General features: G+C 69.7%; 1 protein-coding gene across 2 annotated transcripts in view; it reads left to right on the top strand.

Annotated features, from left to right (window-relative positions):
- Positions 1-20,607, top strand: part of fut11 (fucosyltransferase 11 (alpha (1,3) fucosyltransferase)) — a 37,611-nt gene that overhangs the window by 6,418 nt on the left and 10,586 nt on the right. For both annotated transcript variants that reach the window (XR_011962317.1, XM_072583464.1), the window contains exon 2: positions 18,914-19,539. Coding sequence is in view for 1 of the 2 variants with exons in the window: in XM_072583464.1 (XP_072439565.1) it covers positions 18,914-19,539 (626 nt within the window). In the remaining variant the exon portion in view is untranslated. The remainder of the gene's footprint in view (positions 1-18,913; positions 19,540-20,607) is intronic.

Here is a 20,607-nt window from a genome sequence, read left to right as displayed (position 1 = left end):
GGCACCGCCCCCGTGATCTACCTCCAGTCACACTGCCCCGTGGCGTCTGACCGTGACCGATATGTCCGGGAACTGATGGAGCACCTACAGGTACCGCCCGGGGGGGGGGGTCAGTGCGGGCTGGGGGGGGGGGGGGGGGGGGGTCAGTGCGGGCTGGGGGGGGGGGGGGGGGGGGGGTCAGTGCGGGCTGGGGGGGGGGGGGGCGGGGGGGGGGGTCAGTGCGGGCTGGGGGGGGGGGGGGGGGGGGGTCAGTGCGGGCTGGGGGGGGGGGGGGGGGGGGGTCAGTGCGGGGCTGGGGGGGGGGGGGGGGGGGTCAGTGCGGGCTGGGGGGGGGGGGGGGGGGGGTCAGTGCGGGCTGGGGGGGGGGGGGGGTCAGTGAGGGGGGTCAGTGCGGGCTGGGGGGGGGGGGGGTCAGTGCGGCTGGGGGGGGGGGGGGTCAGTGCGGGCTGGGGGGGGGGGGGGTCAGTGAGGGGGGTCAGTGCGGGCTGGGGGGGGGGGGGGTCAGTGAGGGGGGTCAGTGCGGGCTGGGGGGGGGGGGTCAGTGAGGGGGGTCAGTGCGGGCTGGGGGGGGGGGGGGTCAGTGAGGGGGGTCAGTGCGGGCTGGGGGGGGGGGGGGTCAGTGCGGGCTGGGGGGGGGGGGTCAGTGAGGGGTCAGTGCGGGCTGGGGGGGGGGGGTCAGTGAGGGGGGTCAGTGCGGGCTGGGGGGGGGGGGTCAGTGAGGGGGTCAGTGCGGGCTGGGGGGGGGGGGTCAGTGAGGGGGTCAGTGCGGGCTGGGGGGGGGGGGGTCAGTGAGGGGGGTCAGTGCGGGCTGGGGGGGGGGGGGTCAGTGAGGGGGGTCAGTGCGGGCTGGGGGGGGGGGGGTCAGTGAGGGGGGGTCAGTGCGGGCTGGGGGGGGGGGGGGGTCAGTGCGGGCTGGGGGGGGGGGGGGTCAGTGCGGGCTGGGGGGGGGGGGGGGTCAGTGCGGGCTGGGGGGGGGGGGGGTCAGTGAGGGGGGTCAGTGCGGGCTGGGGGGGGGGGGGGTCAGTGAGGGGGGTCAGTGCGGGCTGGGGGGGGGGGGGTCAGTGAGGGGGGTCAGTGCGGGCTGGGGGGGGGGGGGTCAGTGAGGGGGGCAGTGCGGGCTGGGGGGGGGGGGTCAGTGCGGGGGGGCTGGCCGGGCTGGGGGGGGGGGGTCAGTGAGGGGGGTCAGTGCGGGCTGGGGGGGGGGGGGGTCAGTGAGGGGGGGTCAGTGCGGGCTGGGGGGGGGGGGGTCAGTGAGGGGGGTCAGTGCGGGGCTGGGGGGGGGGGGTCAGTGAGGGGGGTCAGTGCGGGCTGGGGGGGGGGGGGTCAGTGAGGGGGGTCAGTGCGGGCTGGGGGGGGGGGGGGGGTCAGTGAGGGGGGTCAGTGCGGGCTGGGGGGGGGGGGGGGGGGGGTCAGTGCGGGCTGGGGGGGGGGGGGGTCAGTGCGGGCTGGGGGGGGGGGGTCAGTGCGGGCTGGGGGGGGGGGGGGGTCAGTGCGGGCTGGGGGGGGGGGGTCAGTGCGGGCTGGGGGGGGGGGGGGTCAGTGCGGCTGGGGGGGGGGGGGTCAGTGCGGGCTGGGGGGGGGGGGGGTCAGTGCGGGCTGGGGGGGGGGGTCTGGGGGGTCAGTGCGGGCTGGGGGGGGGGGGGTCAGTGCGGGCTGGGGGGGGGGGGGGTCAGTGCGGCTGGGGGGGGGGGGGGTCAGTGCGGGCTGGGGGGGGGGGGGGTCAGTGCGGGCTGGGGGGGGGGGGGGGTCAGTGCGGGCTGGGGGGGGGGGGGGTCAGTGCGGGCTGGGGGGGGGGGTCAGTGCGGGCTGGGGGGGGGGGGTCAGTGCGGGCTGGGGGGGGGGGGTCAGTGCGGGCTGGGGGGGGGGGGTCAGTGCGGGCTGGGGGGGGGGGGTCAGTGCGGGCTGGGGGGGGGGGTCAGTGAGGGCTGGGGGGGGTCAGTGCGGGCTGGGGGGGGGGGGGGTCAGTGAGGGGGGTCAGTGCGGGCTGGGGGGGGGGGGTCAGTGCGGGCTGGGGGGGGGGGTCAGTGCGGGCTGGGGGGGGGTCAGTGAGGGGGGTCAGTGCGGGCTGGGGGGGGGGGTCAGTGCGACCTGGGGGGGGAGGGTCAGTGAGGGCTGGGGGGGGTCAGTGCGGGCTGGGGGGGGGTCAGTGAGGGGGGTCAGTGCGGGATGGGGGGGTCAGTGCGGGCTGGGGGGAGGGTCAGTGAGGGGGGGTCAGTGCGGGCTGGGGGGGGGGTCAGTGCGGGCTGGGGGGAGGGTCAGTGAGGGGGGGTCAGTGCGGGCTGGGGGGGGGGTCAGTGCGGGCTGGGGGGGGGTGGGTCAGTGCGGGCTGGGGGGGGTGGGTCAGTGCGGGCTGGGGGGGGGGGGTGGGTCAGTGCGGGCTGGGGGGGGGTGGGTCAGTGCGGGCTGGGGGGGGGTGGGTCAGTGCGGGCTGGGGGGGGGGGTGGGTCAGTGCGGGCTGGGGGGGGGGGGTGGGTCAGTGCGGGCTGGGGGGGGGGGTGGGTCAGTGCGGGCTGGGGGGGGGGGTGGGTCAGTGCGGGCTGGGGGGGGGGGTGGGTCAGTGCGGGCTGGGGGGGGGGTGGGTCAGTGCGGGCTGGGGGGGGGGGGTGGGTCAGTGCGGGCTGGGGGGGGGGGTGGGTCAGTGCGGGCTGGGGGGGGGGTGGGTCAGTGCGGGCTGGGGGGGGGGTGGGTCAGTGCGGGCTGGGGGGGGGGGGTGGGTCAGTGCGGGCTGGGGGGGGGGGTGGGTCAGTGCGGGCTGGGGGGGGGGGTGGGTCAGTGCGGGCTGGGGGGGGGGGCGTGGGTCAGTGCGGGCTGGGGGGGGGGTCAGTGCGGGCTGGGGGGGGAGGGTCAGTGAGGGGGGGTCAGTGAGGGCTGGGGGGGAGGGTCAGTGAGGGCGGGGGGGGAGGGTCAGTGAGGGCGGGGGGGGAGGGTCAGTGAGGGCGGGGGGGGAGGGTCAGAGGGCGGGGGGGGGGGAGGGTCAGTGCGGGCTGGGGGGGGGGAGGGTCAGTGCGGGCTGGGGGGGGGGTGGGTCAGTGCGGGCTGGGGGGGGGGGCGTGGGTCAGTGCGGGCTGGGGGGGGGTCAGTGCGGGCTGGGGGGGGGGTCAGTGCGGGCTGGGGGGGGAGGGTCAGTGAGGGGGGGTCAGTGAGGGCTGGGGGGGAGGGTCAGTGAGGGCGGGGGGGAGGGTCAGTGAGGGCGGGGGGGGGAGGGTCAGTGCGGGCTGGGGGGGGGGAGGGTCAGTGCGGGCTGGGGGGGGGGGAGGGTCAGTGCGGGCTGGGGGGGGGGAGGGTCAGTGCGGGCTGGGGGGGGGGGGAGGGTCAGTGCGGGCGGGAGGGGGGGGAGGGTCAGTGCGGGCTGGGGGGGGAGGGTCAGTGCGGGCTGGGGGGGGGGAGGGTCAGTGCGGGCTGGGGGGGGAGGGTCAGTGAGGGGGGGGGTCAGTGAGGGCTGGGGGGGGGAGGGTCAGTGAGGGCTGGGGGGGGGAGGGTCAGTGAGGGCTGGGGGGGGGAGGGTCAGTGCGGGCTGGGGGGGGGGAGGGTCAGTGCGGGCTGGGGGGGGGGGAGGGTCAGTGCGGGCGGGAGGGGGGGAGGGTCAGTGCGGGCTGGGGGGGGAGGGTCAGTGAGGGGGGTCAGTGAGGGCTGGGGGGGAGGGTCAGTGCGGGCTGGGGGGGGGGAGGGTCAGTGCGGGCTGGGGGGGGGAGGGTCAGTGCGGGCTGGGGGGGGAGGGTCAGTGCGGGCTGGGGGGGGGAGGGTCAGTGCGGGCTGGGGGGGGAGGGTCAGTGAGGGGGGGTCAGTGAGGGCTGGGGGGGGGGAGGGGTCAGTGAGGGCTGGGGGGGGGAGGGTCATGTGAGGGCTGGGGGGGGGGAGGGTCAGTGAGGGCTGGGGGGGGGGAGGGTCAGTGAGGGCTGGGGGGGGGGAGGGTCAGTGAGGGCTGGGGGGGGGGAGGGTCAGTGAGGGCTGGGGGGGGGAGGGTCAGTGAGGGCTGGGGGGGGGAGGGTCAGTGAGGGCTGGGGGGGGGGAGGGTCAGTGAGGGCTGGGGGGGGGGAGGGTCAGTGAGGGCTGGGGGGAAGGGTCAGTGAGGGCTGGGGGGGAAGGGTCAGTGAGGGCTGGGGGGGGGAGGGTCAGTGAGGGCTGGGGGGGGGAGGGTGGGTCAGTGAGGGCTGGGGGGGGAGGGTCAGTGAGGGTTGGGGGGGGAGGGTGGGTCAGTGAGGGCTGGGGGGGGGGAGGGTGGGTCAGTGAGGGCTGGGGGGGGAGAGGGTCAATGAGGGCTTGGGGGGGGGAGGGTCAGTGCGGGCTGGGGGGGGGGAGGGTCAGTGAGGGGGGTCAGTGAGGGCTGGGGGGGGGAGGGTCAGTGAGGGCTGGGGGGGGAGGGTCAGTGAGGGCTGGGGGGGAGGGTCAGTGAGGGTTGGGGGGGGGAGGGTGGTCAGTGAGGGCTGGGGGGGGAGGGTCAGTGAGGGTTGGCGGGGGGGAGGGTGGGTCAGTGAGGGCTGGGGGGGGGGGGAGGGTGGGTCAGTGAGGGCTGGGGGGGGGAGAGGGTCAATGAGGGCTTGGGGGGGGAGGGTCAGTGCGGGCTGGGGGGGGAGGGTCAGTGAGGGGGGGGTCAGTGAGGGCTGGGGGGGGGAGGGTCAGTGAGGGCTGGGGGGGGGAGGGTCAGTGAGGGCTGGGGGGGGGAGGGTCAGTGAGGGCTGGGGGGGGGAGGGTCAGTGAGGGCTGGGGGGGGGAGGGGTCAGTGAGGGCTGGGGGGGGGAGGGTCAGTGAGGGCTGGGGGGGGGAGGGTCAGTGAGGGCTGGGGGGGGAGGGTCAGTGAGGGCTGGGGGGGGGAGGGTCAGTGAGGGCTGGGGGGGGAGGGTCAGTGAGGGCTGGGGGGGGGGGGAGGGTGGGTCAGTGAGGGCTGGGGGGGGGGAGAGGGTCAATGAGGGCTGGGGGGGGGGGAGAGGGTCAATGAGGGCTTGGGGGGGGAGAGGGTCAGTGCGGGCTGGGGGGGGGTCAGTGCGGGCTGGGGGGGGGGGGAGGGTCAGTGCGGGCTGGGGGGGGGAGGGTCAGTGCGGGCTGGGGGGGGGGGTCAGTGCGGGCTGGGGGGGGAGGGTCAGTGCGGGCTGGGGGGGGAGGGTCAGTGCGGGGCTGGGGGGGGGGGAGGGTCAGTGAGGGCTGGGGGGGGGGGAGGGTCAGTGCGGGCTGGGGGGGGAGGGTCAGTGCGGGCTGGGGGGGGGGAGGGTCAGTGCGGGCTGGGGGGGGAGGGTCAGTGCGGGCTGGGGGGGGGAGGGTCAGTGCGGGCTGGGGGGGGGGGGGAGGGTCAGTGCGGGCTGGGGGGGGGGGGAGGGTCAGTGCGGGCTGGGGGGGGGGAGGGTCAGTGCGGGCTGGGGGGGGGGGAGGGTCAGTGCGGGCTGGGGGGGGGGGAGGGTCAGTGCGGGCTGGGGGGGGGGGAGGGTCAGTGCGGGCTGGGGGGGGGGAGAGGGTCAATGAGGGCTTGGGGGGGGAGAGGGTCAGTGCGGGCTGGGGGGGGTCAGTGCGGGCTGGGGGGGGGAGGGTCAGTGCGGGCTGGGGGGGGGAGGGTCAGTGCGGGCTGGGGGGGGGGGGTCAGTGCGGGCTGGGGGGGGAGGGTCAGTGCGGGCTGGGGGGGGGAGGGTCAGTGCGGGCTGGGGGGGGGGGGAGGGTCAGTGCGGGCTGGGGGGGGGGGAGGGTCAGTGCGGGCTGGGGGGGGGAGGGTCAGTGCGGGCTGGGGGGGGGAGGGTCAGTGCGGGCTGGGGGGGGGAGGGTCAGTGCGGGCTGGGGGGGGGGGGGAGGGTCAGTGCGGGCCTGGGGGGGGGGAGGGTCAGTGCGGGCTGGGGGGGGGGGGAGGGTCAGTGCGGGCTGGGGGGGGGGAGGGTCAGTGCGGGCTGGGGGGGGGGGAGGGTCAGTGCGGGCTGGGGGGGGGGGAGGGTCAGTGCGGGCTGGGGGGGGGGTGGGTCAGTGCGGGCTGGGGGGGGGGTCAGTGCGGGCTGGGGGGGGGGTCAGTGCGGGCTGGGGGGGGGGGTCAGTGCGGGCTGGGGGGGGAGGGTCAGTGAGGGGGGGTCAGTGAGGGCTGGGGGGGGAGGGTCAGTGAGGGCTGGGGGGGGAGGGTCAGTGAGGGCGGGGGGGGGAGGGTCAGTGCGGGCTGGCGGGGGGGGGAGGTCAGTGCGGCTGGGGGGGGGGGGGAGGGTCAGTGCGGGCTGGGGGGGGGGGAGGGTCAGTGCGGGCGGGAGGGGGGGAGGGTCAGTGCGGGCTGGGGGGGAGGGTCAGTGAGGGGGGGTCAGTGAGGGCTGGGGGGGGGAGGGTCAGTGCGGGCTGGGGGGGGGAGGGTCAGTGCGGGCTGGGGGGGGGAGGGTCAGTGAGGGGGGGTCAGTGAGGGCTGGGGGGGGGGGAGGGTCAGTGAGGGCTGGGGGGGGGAGGGTCAGTGAGGGCTGGGGGGGGGAGGGTCAGTGAGGGCTGGGGGGGGAGGGTCAGTGAGGGCTGGGGGGGGAGGGTCAGTGAGGGGGGGTCAGTGAGGGCTGGGGGGGGAGGGTCAGTGAGGGCTGGGGGGGGGGGGGAGGGTCAGTGAGGGCTGGGGGGGGAGGGTCAGTGAGGGTGGGGGGGGGGAGAGGGTCAATGAGGGCTTGGGGGGGGGGAGGGTCAGTGCGGGCTGGGGGGGAGGGTCAGTGAGGGGGGGTCAGTGAGGGCTGGAGGGGGGGTCAGTGAGGGCTGGGGGGGGGGTCAGTGAGGGCTGGGGGGGGGGGGTCAGTGAGGGCTGGGGGGGGGGGAGGGTCAGTGAGGGCTGGGGGGGGGGAGGGTCAGTGAGGGCTGGGGGGGGGGAGGGTCAGTGAGGGCTGGGGGGGGCGGAGGGTCAGTGCGGGCTCGGGGGGGGGAGGGTCAGTGCGGGCTGGGGGGGGGGGGAGGGTCAGTGCGGGCTGGGGGGGGGAGAGGGTCAGTGCGGGCTGGGGGGGGGAGGGTCAGTGCGGGCTGGGGGGGGAGGGTCAGTGAGGGGGGGGTCAGTGAGGGCTGGGGGGGGAGGGTCAGTGAGGGCTGGGGGGGGGGAGGGTCAGTGAGGGCTGGGGGGGGGGAGGGTCAGTGAGGGCTGGGGGGGGGGGGAGGGTGGGTCAGTGAGGGCTGGGGGGGGGGAGAGGGTCAATGAGGGCTTGGGGGGGGGGGAGGGTCAGTGCGGGCTGGGGGGGGAGGGTCAGTGAGGGGGGGTCAGTGAGGGCTGGGGGGGGGAGGGTCAGTGAGGGCTGGGGGGGGGGGAGGGTGGGTCAGTGAGGGCTGGGGGGGGGGAGAGGGTCAATGAGGGCTTGGGGGGGGGGGAGGGTCAGTGCGGGCTGGGGGGGGAGGGTCAGTGAGGGGGGGTCAGTGAGGGCTGGGGGGGGGAGGGTCAGTGAGGGCTGGGGGGGGGGGAGGGTCAGTGAGGGCTGGGGGGGGGGAGGGTCAGTGAGGGCTGGGGGGGGGAGGGTCAGTGAGGGCTAGGGGGGGAGGGTCAGTGAGGGCTGGGGGGGGAGGGTCAGTGAGGGGGGGTCAGTGAGGGCTGGGGGGGGGTCAGTGAGGGCTGGGGGGGGGGAGGGTCAGTGAGGGCTGGGGGGGGGAGGGTCAGTGAGGGCTGGGGGGGGGAGAGGGTCAATGAGGGCTGGGGGGGGGGAGAGGGTCAATGAGGGCTTGGGGGGGGGAGGGTCAGTGCGGGCTGGGGGGGAGGGTCAGTGAGGGGGGGTCAGTGAGGGCTGGGGGGGGGGTCAGTGAGGGCTGGGGGGGGGGGAGGGTCAGTGAGGGCTGGGGGGGGGGAGGGTCAGTGAGGGCTGGGGTGGGGAGGGTCAGTGAGGGCTGGGGGGGGGGAGGGTCAGTGAGGGCTGGGGGGGGAGGGTCAGTGAGGGCTGGGGGGGGAGGGTCAGTGAGGGCTGGGGGGGGAGGGTCAGTGAGGGCTGGGGGGGGAGGGTCAGTGAGGGGGGGTCAGTGAGGGCTGGGGGGGGGGTCAGTGAGGGCTGGGGGGGGGAGGGTCAGTGAGGGCTGGGGGGGGGAGGGTCAGTGAGGGCTGGGGGGGGGGAGGGTCAGTGAGGGCTGGGGGGGGGGGAGGGTCAGTGAGGGCTGGGGGGGGGGAGGGTCAGTGAGGGCTGGGGGGGGGGAGGGTCAGTGAGGGCTGGGGGGGGGGGAGGGTCAGTGAGGGCTGGGGGGGGGGAGGGTCAGTGAGGGCTGGGGGGGGGGAGGGTCAGTGAGGGCTGGGGGGGGGAGGGTCAGTGAGGGCTGGGGGGGGGAGGGTCAGTGAGGGCTGGGGGGGGAGGGTCAGTGAGGGCTGGGGGGGGAGGGTCAGTGAGGGCTGGGGGGCGGGAGGGTGGGTCAGTGAGGGCTGGGGGGGGGGGAGAGGGTCAATGAGGGCTTGGGGGGTGGGGAGAGGGTCAGTGCGGGCTGGGGGGGGGAAGGTCAGTGCGGGCTGGGGGGGGGGAGGGTCAGTGCGGGCTGGGGGGGGGGGGAGGGTCAGTGCGGGCTGGGGGGGGGGAGGGTCAGTGCGGGCTGGGGGGGGGGAGGGTCAGTGCGGGCTGGGGGGGGGAGGGTCAGTGCGGGCTGGGGGGGGTCAGTAACGGGGGGGGTCAGTGCGGGCTGGGGTGTGGATCAGTGTGGGCTGGGTGGGGAGGGTCAGTGAGGGTGGATCAGTGCGGGCTGGGGGGGGGGAAGGTCTGTGGGGAGGGTGGGTCAGTGCGGGCTGGGGGGGGAGGGAGGGTCAGTGCGGGCTGGGGGGGGAGGGAGGGTCAGTGCGGGCTGGGGGGGAGGGAGGGTCAGTGCGGGCTGGGGGTGGAGGGTCAGTGACAGGGGGGTCAGTGCGGGCTGGGGGGGGGGAGGGGAGGGTCAGTGCGGGCTGGGGGGGGAGGGTCAGTGAGGGGAAGGGAGGGTCAGTGCGGGCTGGGGGTGGAAGGGTCAGTGCAGGCTGGGGCGGGAGGGTCAGTGAGCGGGGCGTCAGTGCGGGCTGGGGGGTGGATCAGTGTGGGCTGGGTGGGGAGGGTCAGTGAGGGTGGATCAGTGCGGGCTGGGGGGGGAGGGTCTGTGGGGGGGGTCAGTGAGGGGGGAGTCAGTGAAAGCTGGGGGGGTGGATCAATGCGGGCTGGGGGGGGGTCAGTGGGGGGGTCAGTGCGGGCTGGGGGGGGGGGGTCAGTGCGGGCTCAGGGGGGAGGGTCAGTGCGGGCTTGGGGGGGGGAGGGTCAGTGAGGGGAGGGTCAGTGAGGGGAGGGTCAGTGAGGGGGGGTCAGTGCGGGCTGGGGGGGGAGGGTCAGTGAGGGGGGGTCAGTGCGGGCTGGGGGGGGAGGGTCAGTGAGGGGGGGTCAGTGCGGGCTGGGGGGGGAGGGTCAGTGAGGGGGGGTCAGTGCGGGCTGGGGGGGGGAGGGTCAGTGAGGGGGGGTCAGTGCGGGCTGGGGGGGGAGGGTCAGTGAGGGGGGGTCAGTGCGGGCTGGGGGGGGAGGGTCAGTGAGGGGGGGTCAGTGCGGGCTGGGGGGGGAGGGTCAGTGAGGGGGGGTCAGTGCGGGCTGGGGGGGGGAGGGTCAGTGAGGGGGGGTCAGTGCGGGCTGGGGGGGGAGGGTCAGTGAGGGGGGGTCAGTGCGGGCTGGGGGGGGAGGGTCAGTGAGGGGGGGTCAGTGCGGGCTGGGGGGGGAGGGTCAGTGAGGGGGGGTCAGTGCGGGCTGGGGGGGGAGGGTCAGTGAGGGGGGGTCAGTGCGGGCTGGGGGGGGAGGGTCAGTGAGGGGGGGTCAGTGCGGGCTGGGGGGGGAGGGTCAGTGAGGGGGGGTCAGTGCGGGCTGGGGGGGGAGGGTCAGTGAGGGGGGGTCAGTGCGGGCTGGGGGGGGAGGGTCAGTGAGGGGGGGTCAGTGCGGGCTGGGGGGGGAGGGTCAGTGAGGGGGGGTCAGTGCGGGCTGGGGGGGGAGGGTCAGTGAGGGGGGGTCAGTGCGGGCTGGGGGGGGAGGGTCAGTGAGGGGGGGTCAGTGCGGGCTGGGGGGGGAGGGTCAGTGAGGGGGGGTCAATGCGGGCTGGGGGGGGAGGGTCAGTGAGGGGGGGTCAGTGCGGGCTGGGGGGGGGTCAGTGAGGGGAGGGGGAGGGTCAGTGCGGGCTGGGGGGGGAGGGTCAGTGAGAGGGGCATCAGTGCGGGCTGGGGGGGAGGGACAGTGAGGGGAGGGTCAGTGCGGGCTGGGGGGGGTCAGTGAGGGGAGGGGAGGGTCAGTGCGGGCTGGGGGGGGGAGGGTCAGTGAGGGGAGGGGAGGGTCAGTGCGGGCTGGGGGGGAGGGTCAGTGAGAGGGGCGTCAGTGCGGGCTGGGAGGGGAGGGTCAGTGACGGGGGGTCAGTGCGGGCTTGGGGGGGGGAGGGTCAGGGAGGGGAGGGTCAGTACGGGCTGGGAGGGGAGGGTCAGTGACGGGGGGGGTCAGTGCGGGCTGGGGGGTGGATCAGTGTCGGCTGGGTGGGGAGGATCAGTGAGGGTGGATCAGTGCGGGCTGGGGGGGGGAGGGTCTGTGGGGGGGGGGTCAGTGAAAGCTGGGGGGGGGAGGGAGGGTCAGTGCGGGCTGGGGGGGGGAGGGAGGGTCAGTGCGGGCTGGGGGAGAGGGAGGGTCAGTGCGGGCTGGGGGAGAGGGAGGGTCAGTGCGGGCTGGGGGAGAGGGAGGGTCAGTGCGGGCTGGGGGAGAGGGAGGGTCAGTGCGGGCTGGGGGAGAGGGAGGGTCAGTGCGGGCTGGGGGAGAGGGAGGGTCAGTGCGGGCTGGGGGAGAGGGAGGGTCAGTGCGGGCTGGGGGAGAGGGAGGGTCAGTGCGGGCTGGGGGAGAGGGAGGGTCAGTGCGGGCTGGGGGAGAGGGAGGGTCAGTGCGGGCTGGGGGAGAGGGAGGGTCAGTGCGGGCTGGGGGAGAGGGAGGGTCAGTGCGGGCTGGGGGAGAGGGAGGGTCAGTGCGGGCTGGGGGAGAGGGAGGGTCAGTGCGGGCTGGGGGAGAGGGAGGGTCAGTGCGGGCTGGGGGAGAGGGAGGGTCAGTGCGGGCTGGGGGAGAGGGAGGGTCAGTGCGGGCTGGGGGAGAGGGAGGGTCAGTGCGGGCTGGGGGAGAGGGAGGGTCAGTGCGGGCTGGGGGAGAGGGAGGGTCAGTGCGGGCTGGGGGAGAGGGAGGGTCAGTGCGGGCTGGGGGAGAGGGAGGGTCAGTGCGGGCTGGGGGAGAGGGAGGGTCAGTGCGGGCTGGGGGAGAGGGAGGGTCAGTGCGGGCTGGGGGGAGAGGGAGGGTCAGTGCGGGCTGGGGGAGAGGGAGGGTCAGTGCGGGCTGGGGGAGAGGGAGGGTCAGTGCGGGCTGGGGGAGAGGGAGGGTCAGTGCGGGCTGGGGGAGAGGGAGGGTCAGTGCGGGCTGGGGGAGAGGGAGGGTCAGTGCGGGCTGGGGGAGAGGGAGGGTCAGTGCGGGCTGGGGGAGAGGGAGGGTCAGTGCGGGCTGGGGGAGAGGGAGGGTCAGTGCGGGCTGGGGGAGAGGGAGGGTCAGTGCGGGCTGGGGGAGAGGGAGGGTCAGTGCGGGCTGGGGGAGAGGGAGGGTCAGTGCGGGCTGGGGGAGAGGGAGGGTCAGTGCGGGCTGGGGGAGAGGGAGGGTCAGTGCGGGCTGGGGGAGAGGGAGGGTCAGTGCGGGCTGGGGGAGAGGGAGGGTCAGTGCGGGCTGGGGGAGAGGGAGGGTCAGTGCGGGCTGGGGGAGAGGGAGGGTCAGTGCGGGCTGGGGGAGAGGGAGGGTCAGTGCGGGCTGGGGGAGAGGGAGGGTCAGTGCGGGCTGGGGGAGAGGGAGGGTCAGTGCGGGCTGGGGGAGAGGGAGGGTCAGTGCGGGCTGGGGGAGAGGGAGGGTCAGTGCGGGCTGGGGGAGAGGGAGGGTCAGTGCGGGCTGGGGGAGAGGGAGGGTCAGTGCGGGCTGGGGGAGAGGGAGGGTCAGTGCGGGCTGGGGGAGAGGGAGGGTCAGTGCGGGCTGGGGGGGAGGGAGGGTCAGTGCGGGCTGGGGGGGAGGGAGGGTCAGTGCGGGCTGGGGGGGAGGGAGGGTCAGTGCGGGCTGGGGGGGAGGGAGGGTCAGTGCGGGCTGGGGGGGAGGGAAGGTCAGTGCGGGCTGGAGGGGGAGGGTCCGTGAGGGTGGGGGTCTGTGAGGGGGGATCAGTGAAAGCTGGGGGGGTGGATCAATGCGGGCTGGGGGGGAGGGAGGGTCAGTGAGAGGGGCTTCAGTGCGGGCTGGGAGGGGAGGGTCAGTGACGGGGGGGTCAGTGCGGGCCGGGGGGGGAGGGTTAGTGAGGGGAGGGTCAGTGAGGGAGGGTCAGTGCGGGCTGTGGGGGGAGGGTCAGTGAGTGGGGGGTCAGTGCGGGCAGGGGGGGGAGGGTCAGTGAGGGCTGTGGGGGGGAGGATTAGTAAGGGGAGGGTCAGTGAGGGATGGTCAGTGAGGGCTGGGGGAGGAGGGTCAGTGAGGGGGGGTCTGTGCGGGCTGTGGGGGAGGGTTAGTGAGGGGGGGCCAGGGCGGGCTGGGGTGGGAGGGTCGGGGGGGGGGGGTCTGTGCGGGCTGGGGAGGGAGGGTCGGGTAGGGTCAGTGCGGGCTGGGGAGGGAGGGTCGGGGTGGGGTCAGTGCGGGCTGGGGAGGGAGGGTCGGGTAGGGTCAGTGCGGGCTTGGGAAGGAGGGTCAGGGGGGGTCAGTGCGGGCTGGGGAGGCAGGGTCGGGGGGGGGGTCAGTGTGGGCTGGGGGGGAGGGTCAGTGAGGGAGGTTCAGTCCGGGCTGGGCGGGGAGGGTCAGTGAGAGGGGCGTCAGTGCGGGCTGGGAGGGGAGGGTCAGTGACGGGGGGGGTCAGTGCGGGCTGGGGGGTGGATCAGTGTGGGCTGGGTGGGGAGGGTCAGTGAGGGTGGATCAGTGCGGGCTGGGGGGGTGGGGGGGGGTCAGTGAAAGCTGGGGGGGGAGGGAGGGTCAGTGCGGGCTGGGGGGGGGAAGGGTCAGTGCGGGCTGGGGGGGGAGGGTCCGTGAGGGGGGGGGGGGTCAGTGAAAGCTGGGGGGGTGGATCAATGCGGGCTGGGGGGGAGGGAGGGTCAGTGAGAGGGGCGTCAGTGCGAGCTGGAGGGGGAGGGTCTGTGAGGGGGGGTCAGTGAAAGCTGGGGGGGGTGGATCAATGCGGGCTGTGGGGGGGGTCAGTGCGGGCTCGGGGGGGAGGGTCAGTGCGGCCTGGGGGGGATGTGGAGGGTCAGTGAGAGGGGCATCAGTGCGGGCTGGGGGGGGAGGGTCAGTGAGGGGAGGGTCAGTGAGGGGAGGGTCAGTGAGGGGAGGGTCAGTGCGGGCTGGTTGGGGGGGGGGGGTCAGTGCGGGCTGGTGGGGGGGGGGTCAGTGCGGGCTGGTGGCGGGGGGGGGTCAGTGCGGGCTGGTGGCGAGGGGGCTCAGTGCGGGCTGGTGGCGAGGGGGCTCAGTGCGGGCTGGTGGCGAGGGGGCTCAGTGCGGGCTGGTGGCGAGGGGGGTCAGTGCGGGCTGGTGGCGTGGGGGGTCAGTGCGGGCTGGTGGCGTGGGGGGTCAGTGCGGGCTGGTGGCGTGGGGGGTCAGTGCGGGCTGGTGGCGTGGGGGGTCAGTGCGGGCTGGTGGCGTGGGGGGTCAGTGCGGGCTGGTGGCGGGGGGGGGTCAGTGCGGGCTGGTGGCGGGGGGGGTCAGTGCGGGCTGGTGGCGGGGGGGGGTCAGTGCGGGCTGGGGGGGGTGGGTCAGTGACGGGGGGGTCAGTGCGAGCTGGGGGGGGGAGGGTTAGTGAGGGGAGGGTCAGTGAGGGAGGGTCAGTGCGGGCTGGGGGGGGAGGGTCAGTGAGTGGGGGGTCAGTGCGGGCAGGGGGGGGAGGGTCAGTGAGGGCTGGGGGGGGAGGATTAGTAAGGGGAGGGTCAGTGAGGGATGGTCAGTGAGGGCTGGGGGAGGAGGGTCAGTGAGAGGGGGTCTGTGCGGGCTGGGGGGGGAGGATTAGTAAGGGGAGGGTCAGTGAGGGATGGTCAGTGAGGGCTGGGGGAGGAGGGTCAGTGAGGGGGGGTCTGTGCGGGCTGGGGGCGGGAGGGTCAGTGAGGGCTGGGGGGGGAGGATTAGTAAGGGGAGGGTCAGTGAGGAGGTGTCAGTGCGGGCTGTGGGGGAGGGTTAGTGAGGGGGGGCCAGGGCGGGCTGGGGAGGGAGGGTCGGGGGGGGTCAGTGCGGGCTGGGGAGGTAGGGTCGGGGGGGGGTCAGTGTGGGCTGGGGGGGAGGGTCAGTGAGGGAGGTTCAGTCCGGGCTGGGCGGGGAGGGTCAGTGAGGGGGGGGGTCAGGGCGGGCTGGGGGGGGAGGGTCAAGGCGGGCTGGGGGGGGAGGGTTAGTGAGGGGAGGGGAGGGTTAGTGAGGGGAGGGGAGGGTCAGTGCGGGCTGGGGGGGTGGTTAGTGAGTGGGGGTCAGTGCGGGCTGGGGGGGGGAGGGTCAGTGACGGGGGGGTCAGTGCAGGCTGGTGGGGGTGTCAATGCGGGCTGGGGGGGATGGTCAGTGAGGGGGGGTCAGTGCGGGCTGGTGGGGGTGGGGTCAGTGCGGGCTGGTGGGGGGAGGGTCAGTGAGGGCTGGTGGGGGGAGGGTCAGTGAGGGATGGTCAGTGAGGGCTGGTGGGTGGAGGGTCAGTGAGGGATGGTCAGTGAGGGCTGGGGGAGGAGGGTCAGTGAGGGATGGTCAGTGAGGGCTGGGGGAGGAGGGTCAGTGAGGGGGGGGTCTGTGCGGGCTGGGGGGGAGGGCGCGGGGGGGAGTTCAGTGCGGGCTGGGGAGGGAGGGTCGGGGAGGGTCAGTGCGGGCTGGGGGAGGGAGGGTCGGGGAGGGGAGGGTCAGTGAGGGGGGGTCAGGGCGGGCTGGGGGGGAGGGTCGCTGGGGGGAGGGTCAGTGAGGGGGGGTCAGGGCGGGCTGGGGGGGAGGGTCAGTGAGGGGGGGTCAGGGCGGGCTGGGGGGGAGGGTCAGTGAGGGGAGGGGAGGGTCAGTGCGGGCTGGGGGGGGGGTTAGTGCGGGCTGGGGGGGTGGTTAGTGAGGGGAGGGGAGGGTTGGGGAGGGGAGGGTCAGTGCGGGCTGGGGGGGTGGTTAGTGAGTGGGGGTCAGTGCGGGCTGGGGGGGGGTCAGTGCGGGCTGGGGGGGGGAGGGTCAGTGACGGGGGGTCAGTGCGGGCTGGTGGGGGTGTGTCAATGCGGGCTGGGGGGGATGGTCAGTGAGGGGGGGTCAGTGCGGGCTGGTGGGGGGAGGGTCAGTGCGGGCTGGTCGGGGGAGGGTCAGTGCGGGCTGGTGGGGGGAGGGTCAGTGCGGGCTGGTGGGGGGAGGGTCAGTGCGGGCTGGTGGGGGGCGGGTCAGTGCGGGCTGGTGGGGGGCGGGTCAGTGCGGGCTGGTGGGGGGCGGGTCAGTGCGGGCTGGTGGGGGGCGGGTCAGTGCGGGCTGGTGGGGGGCGGGTCAGTGCGGGCTGGTGGGGGGCGGGTCAGTGCGGGCTGGTGGGGGGCGGGTCAGTGCGGGCTGGTGGGGGGCGGGTCAGTGCGGGCTGGTGGGGGGCGGGTCAGTGCGGGCTGGTGGGGGGCGGGTCAGTGCGGGCTGGTGGGGGGCGGGTCAGTGCGGGCTGGTGGGGGGCGGGTCAGTGCGGGCTGGTGGGGGGCGGGTCAGTGCGGGCTGGTGGGGGGCGGGTCAGTGCGGGCTGGTGGGGGGCGGGTCAGTGCGGGCTGGTGGGGGGCGGGTCAGTGCGGGCTGGTGGGGGGCGGGTCAGTGCGGGCTGGTGGGGGGCGGGTCAGTGCGGGCTGGTGGGGGGCGGGTCAGTGCGGGCTGGTGGGGGGCGGGTCAGTGCGGGCTGGTGGGGGGCGGGTCAGTGCGGGCTGGTGGGGGGCGGGTCGGTCAGTGCGGAGGGGTCAGTGCGGGCTGTGGGGGAGGGCCGGGGGGGAGTTCAGTGCGGGCTGGGGAGGGAGGGTCGGGGAGGAGTTCAGTGCGGGCTGGGGAGGGAGGGTCGGGGAGGGTCAGTGCGGGCTGGGGAGGGAGGGTCGGGGAGGGTAAGGTCAGTGCGGGCTGGGGGGGAGGGTCAGTGAGGGAGGGTCTGTGCGGGCTGAGGGTGGGGGGGGGTTGGTGCGGGCTGAGGGTCGGGGGGTCAGTGAGATGGGGTCCAGTGCGGGCTGAGGGGAGGGTCAGTGAGAGGGCGGGTCCAGTGCGGGCTGAGGGGAGGGTCAGTGAGAGGGCGGGTCCAGTGCGGGCTGAGGGGAGGGTCAGTGAGAGGGCGGGTCCAGTGCCGGCTGAGGGGAGGGTCAGTGAGAGGGCGGGTCCAGTGCCGGCTGAGGGGAGGGTCAGTGAGAGGGCGGGTCCAGTGCCGGCTGAGGGGGAGGGGGGGGGTCAGTGAGAGGGCGGGTCCAGTGCCGGCTGAGGGGGAGGGGGGGGGTCAGTGAGAGGGCGGGTCCAGTGCCGGCTGAGGGGGAGGGGGGGGGGTCAGTGAGAGGGCGGGTCCAGTGCGGGCTGAGGGGGAGGGGGGGGGTCAGTGAGAGGGCGGGTCCAGTGCGGGCTGAGGGGGAGGGGCGGGTCAGTGAGAGGGCGGGTCCAGTGCGGGCTGAGGGGGAGGGGGGTCAGTGAGAGGGCGCGTCCAGTGCGGCTGAGGTGAGGGGGGGGGGAGAGGTCAGTGAGGGGGGGGGGGAGGTCAGTGAGGGGGCGTCCAGTGCGGCTGAGGGGGGGGGGGGGTCAGTGCGGCTGGGGGGGGGGGGGAGGTCAGTGACGGGGGGGTCAGTGCGGGGTGAGGGGGGCTCAGTGCGGGTTGAGAGTGAGGTCAGTGAGAGAGGGAGTCAGTGTGGGGTGAGGGGGTGGGTCAGTGCGGTGGGGGTGAGTGCGGGCTGGGGGCGGGGGGTCGGTGCGCTCCGAGGTCGGGTCGGTGCGGGCCGAGGTGGAGTGGGGGGTGGTGGTCGGTGCGGGCCGAGGGGGGGGTGGTCGGTTCGGGCTTAGGGGCTGAAGTTCTGTGATTCATATATTAATGAACCAAAACCTGCAACCCATTCTAAGAGATGAAAGCCTTAAAAGCAATCTAGGTTTGTTCAAAATAAGTACAGTTGCATGACGCTAATCTTTTGCTATAAATTGTCTTATGACTCTGTCCCATAGCTACCTGATGAAGGAGCAGCGCTCCAAAAACTCGCACTTCCAAATAGACCTGTTGGACCATGATTTTTAGCTTTGTCCACTCCAGTCCAACACTGGCTCCTCCACATCATGTCCTAACATAATTTACTGTTTTATGTGAACTTCCAATTATAACCCAGCCTAGTTGAAGATGAAAGACACGCAATGTAACATCACAGTAGGTGGCAGTGTAAATCTACAAATAAAAGGCGATATCACAATATTCACTTCAGCGCTGGGTACAGTCAATTGTAGACAACAAACATTAAAGCTGTTTTGAATTATTCTATACTAATTGCTGCAGTATTGCTGTCACAGTAGCTATTGATAAGAGTTTTATTTGAAGTTTAAATTCATTTATATTTAAACATTTAATCTTACAACCTTTCGGCTAATATATCATATTTGTTTTTGAAAATGTTGGATTTTCATATTCAGTAGCAATAGGGAGCATCATAACCTTGTTTGTTGAAATATTTTGTTTGATCATTTAACTGCCATCCAGTAAAGGCCACAAGGCCTTTGGCAAGGAAGCTATGAAATAAGGCAAGAGCCTGTGGTATTAGAAGCAAAGTGCTGGTACGGACAGAGAATTGGCCCACTTGCAGAAGGCAGAGTGGGAATGAAGGGGTCTTTTCAGGATGGTGTCTGGTGACTAGTGGAGTTCCACAGGGCTCAGTGTTAGGACCACAGTGTTTCACATTATAAATTCATGATCAGGATGAATGAACTGAGGGCATTGTTGTCATCCCCGTTTTTGACTAAGATGGACCAGATTAACAGTCCCAATCAGGGAATTCGTATTCTATGGTGTCTACTTGACTGACCTCGTTACAATCATTACAGTGTACTACATTCTATTCCGTTCATTTTCCAATGCTAAGGCAGTGATTTGGTGATCAAATGTACCTCATGATTACATTAAGTTTGTAGTGTTAACAATGAATGACTGAAATTAATTGTTCTAAATTTGGGTTTGATACTAGTGAGTGAACTTGTGTTAACACAATGAGAAGAGCAGGTTTTGTGTGAAATTGAGTTGCTACTTAACTAGGGTGACCAGACTGGCAAAGGTCAAACCCAGGAAACAACTAAAAACTGGTTTTTAGTTGTTACCATGTTGACAGACCAATGGCAGGTTTCTGGGGTTGGTAGTGGATGCTGGGAGAGCATGTGATAACATCTGTCAAATATAAAATAAAGCAAAGAACTGGAGATCTGCAACAAAAAAGAAATTGTTGGTGAAACTCAGCAAGTCCAGCAGCATCTGTGGGAAGAAAGCAGAGTTAATGTTTTGAGTCTGATGACTGTCCGAGCTATGATATGTCCAACCAGAGATGGCAGCCTCTATTCCGTGGATCATTTAAAAGACTTCTTCGCAGCAAGTTCAAAGATGTCAAGGGGCTTGTGGGGGTGAGGGATTCAGGTCGTCTGCATGTAGTACAATGAGGTTGTCTGACAGGAAGAATTTTCAAGTACTTTCTCCTCCAGCATTGGTTTAAAATTTTAACTGGAAAGTGTAAACCAGGACATTTGAACTATCTTTAGGAAACTGTCAGAACAGCAAGGCATGCACTGAGAAATTAGAACTGTCATTGTGAAAACAGGATATCTGTGTCACTCTCTGATGATCCTTGATATGGCACTCTTTACAGCCAAAAAAAAGGCTTTTTGTTATCCCCTTGGTAAGAGCTATCTGCGTATTTTTCTTTTATTCTGCCCAGATTTCACCTCTACTATTGTTAAACCAAAGAGCAATTTCTGTTACCTCAACTGTAATATAAAATGACCCTAGAGATACATATTGACTGACCTTCACTCAACGTTATTTTCTTTCCTTCTCCCACATGTAGATTGATTCTTACGGCCAGTGCCTGCAAAACAAGAATCTGCCTAATGATCGATTGGTCGACACACTAACAGCCACAACTGAAGATGCAGAGTTCATGAATTTCATAAGCCAGTACAAATTTCACCTCGCCATGGAGAACGCGATATGTGACGACTATATGACTGAGAAACTATGGCGCCCAATGCACTTGGGAGCTGTGCCGATCTATCGCGGTTCCCCAGTGGTCCAGGATTGGATGCCCAATTCACATTCTGTAATTCTAATTGACGACTTTGAATCGCCAAAGGATTTAGCAGACTATATCAACTTCCTTGACCAAAATGACAATGAATATTTGAAGTATCTAGAGTACAAACAGCCAGGTGGCATCACCAACACTTTGCTGTTGGAGAGTTTGGAAAAGAGGGAATGGGGCGTGAATGATATTAACAAACCTAACTATTTGAATGGATTTGAATGCTTTGTTTGTGAGAAGGAAAATGAAAGATTGCAGGCAGAGGAAGCTCACAGACAGCAGCCAGATAAGTTTAAAATGCCAGCCCCTAGAATAGCTGCTTACAATCATATGGGCTGTCCACTTCCAGTCCCTGGGCATGGAAGCATTGATGAGATTCCTGAAAATGACAGGTAGGTGACTGCCATCAACTTGTACTAAGGAACCTATTTCTTAACCATGCAAAGTGACCTCCTTTCGTAAGGACAGCTGATTTATACATCCAGCTTTGACCAAGATTTCTGCAGAGTTGCCAAAATGAAATCCAAAAGCTATTCTTTTCAAGCTATGGATGCTTCCCGTCATGGAAAGACAAATCAATCTCTGACCATCTAAACTTGGAGCTTAATGTATAACTGCTTACTTTGTCCCCTGGTAAAACTCTCCTTGTGAACAATTTCCCATTAACCTCCAAGAACTAGCTCTCAGACTGCTCTTTTAAAATACATCAGCATGACAACAGAAACACTTTTTTACCCAGAACTCGCAAATGCACCCAAACATTTCTTTTCCATCACCAAATCACCTGTCTTGCAGATACACCTAATTTTTAAAATTTAACCTATTGTTCAGAGATATTATTACGCACCATTGGAGCAGATGGGAATTGAACCCAAGCCTTCTGGTCCGGGGGAGGGACATTACCATTATGCCATATGTGGAACCCTAAAGAAATAATTACAAGCTAAAATTTAGCCCCATCAGCTACATAAACCAAAACCCGCATGCCTCTAAGTCCTATTAAAATATAGATAGTTCACACCTTTCATTACAGTGCCTTATCATTAATTAGAAATGGGTTTAATAGGGAGGAACTGCAAAAGGACAGAATTTGAAAATGTTTGGAACAAACTGAATGGTGTAGAAAAGCACACTTGAAAGTAGAATGTAACTAGCAAAAAAAGTCAGCAGGTCTAGCAGCAACATTTTAAGTCCAGTGACCCATTTTCAGGTCTCTGGAATTAAAAGTTGACTGTTTTCCCTTCACTGGTGGCAGATCAGTTGAGCTTTTCCGTGATTTGTTTTTTTTTGCTTGTTTCAGATCTCCATCTTCCATAGTTCGTTCTTTTAGTTTAAGACATAGAATGTCTTGGGCAATGCCCAGACCCAGATTCTCAACTTTTTTCCCTTCTGACGTCTATGCTGTGTTATAACAAACATTTTTTTTTCTATAATAATGTATGCTTTAATTCTATTTAACT

This window comes from Chiloscyllium punctatum, chromosome 13 (genome assembly GCF_047496795.1).
Source record: "Chiloscyllium punctatum isolate Juve2018m chromosome 13, sChiPun1.3, whole genome shotgun sequence".
Taxonomy (NCBI): Eukaryota; Metazoa; Chordata; class Chondrichthyes; order Orectolobiformes; family Hemiscylliidae; genus Chiloscyllium; species Chiloscyllium punctatum.
Note: the sequence above shows the minus strand (reverse complement) of the source record. Positions and strands in the feature narration are given on the sequence as shown.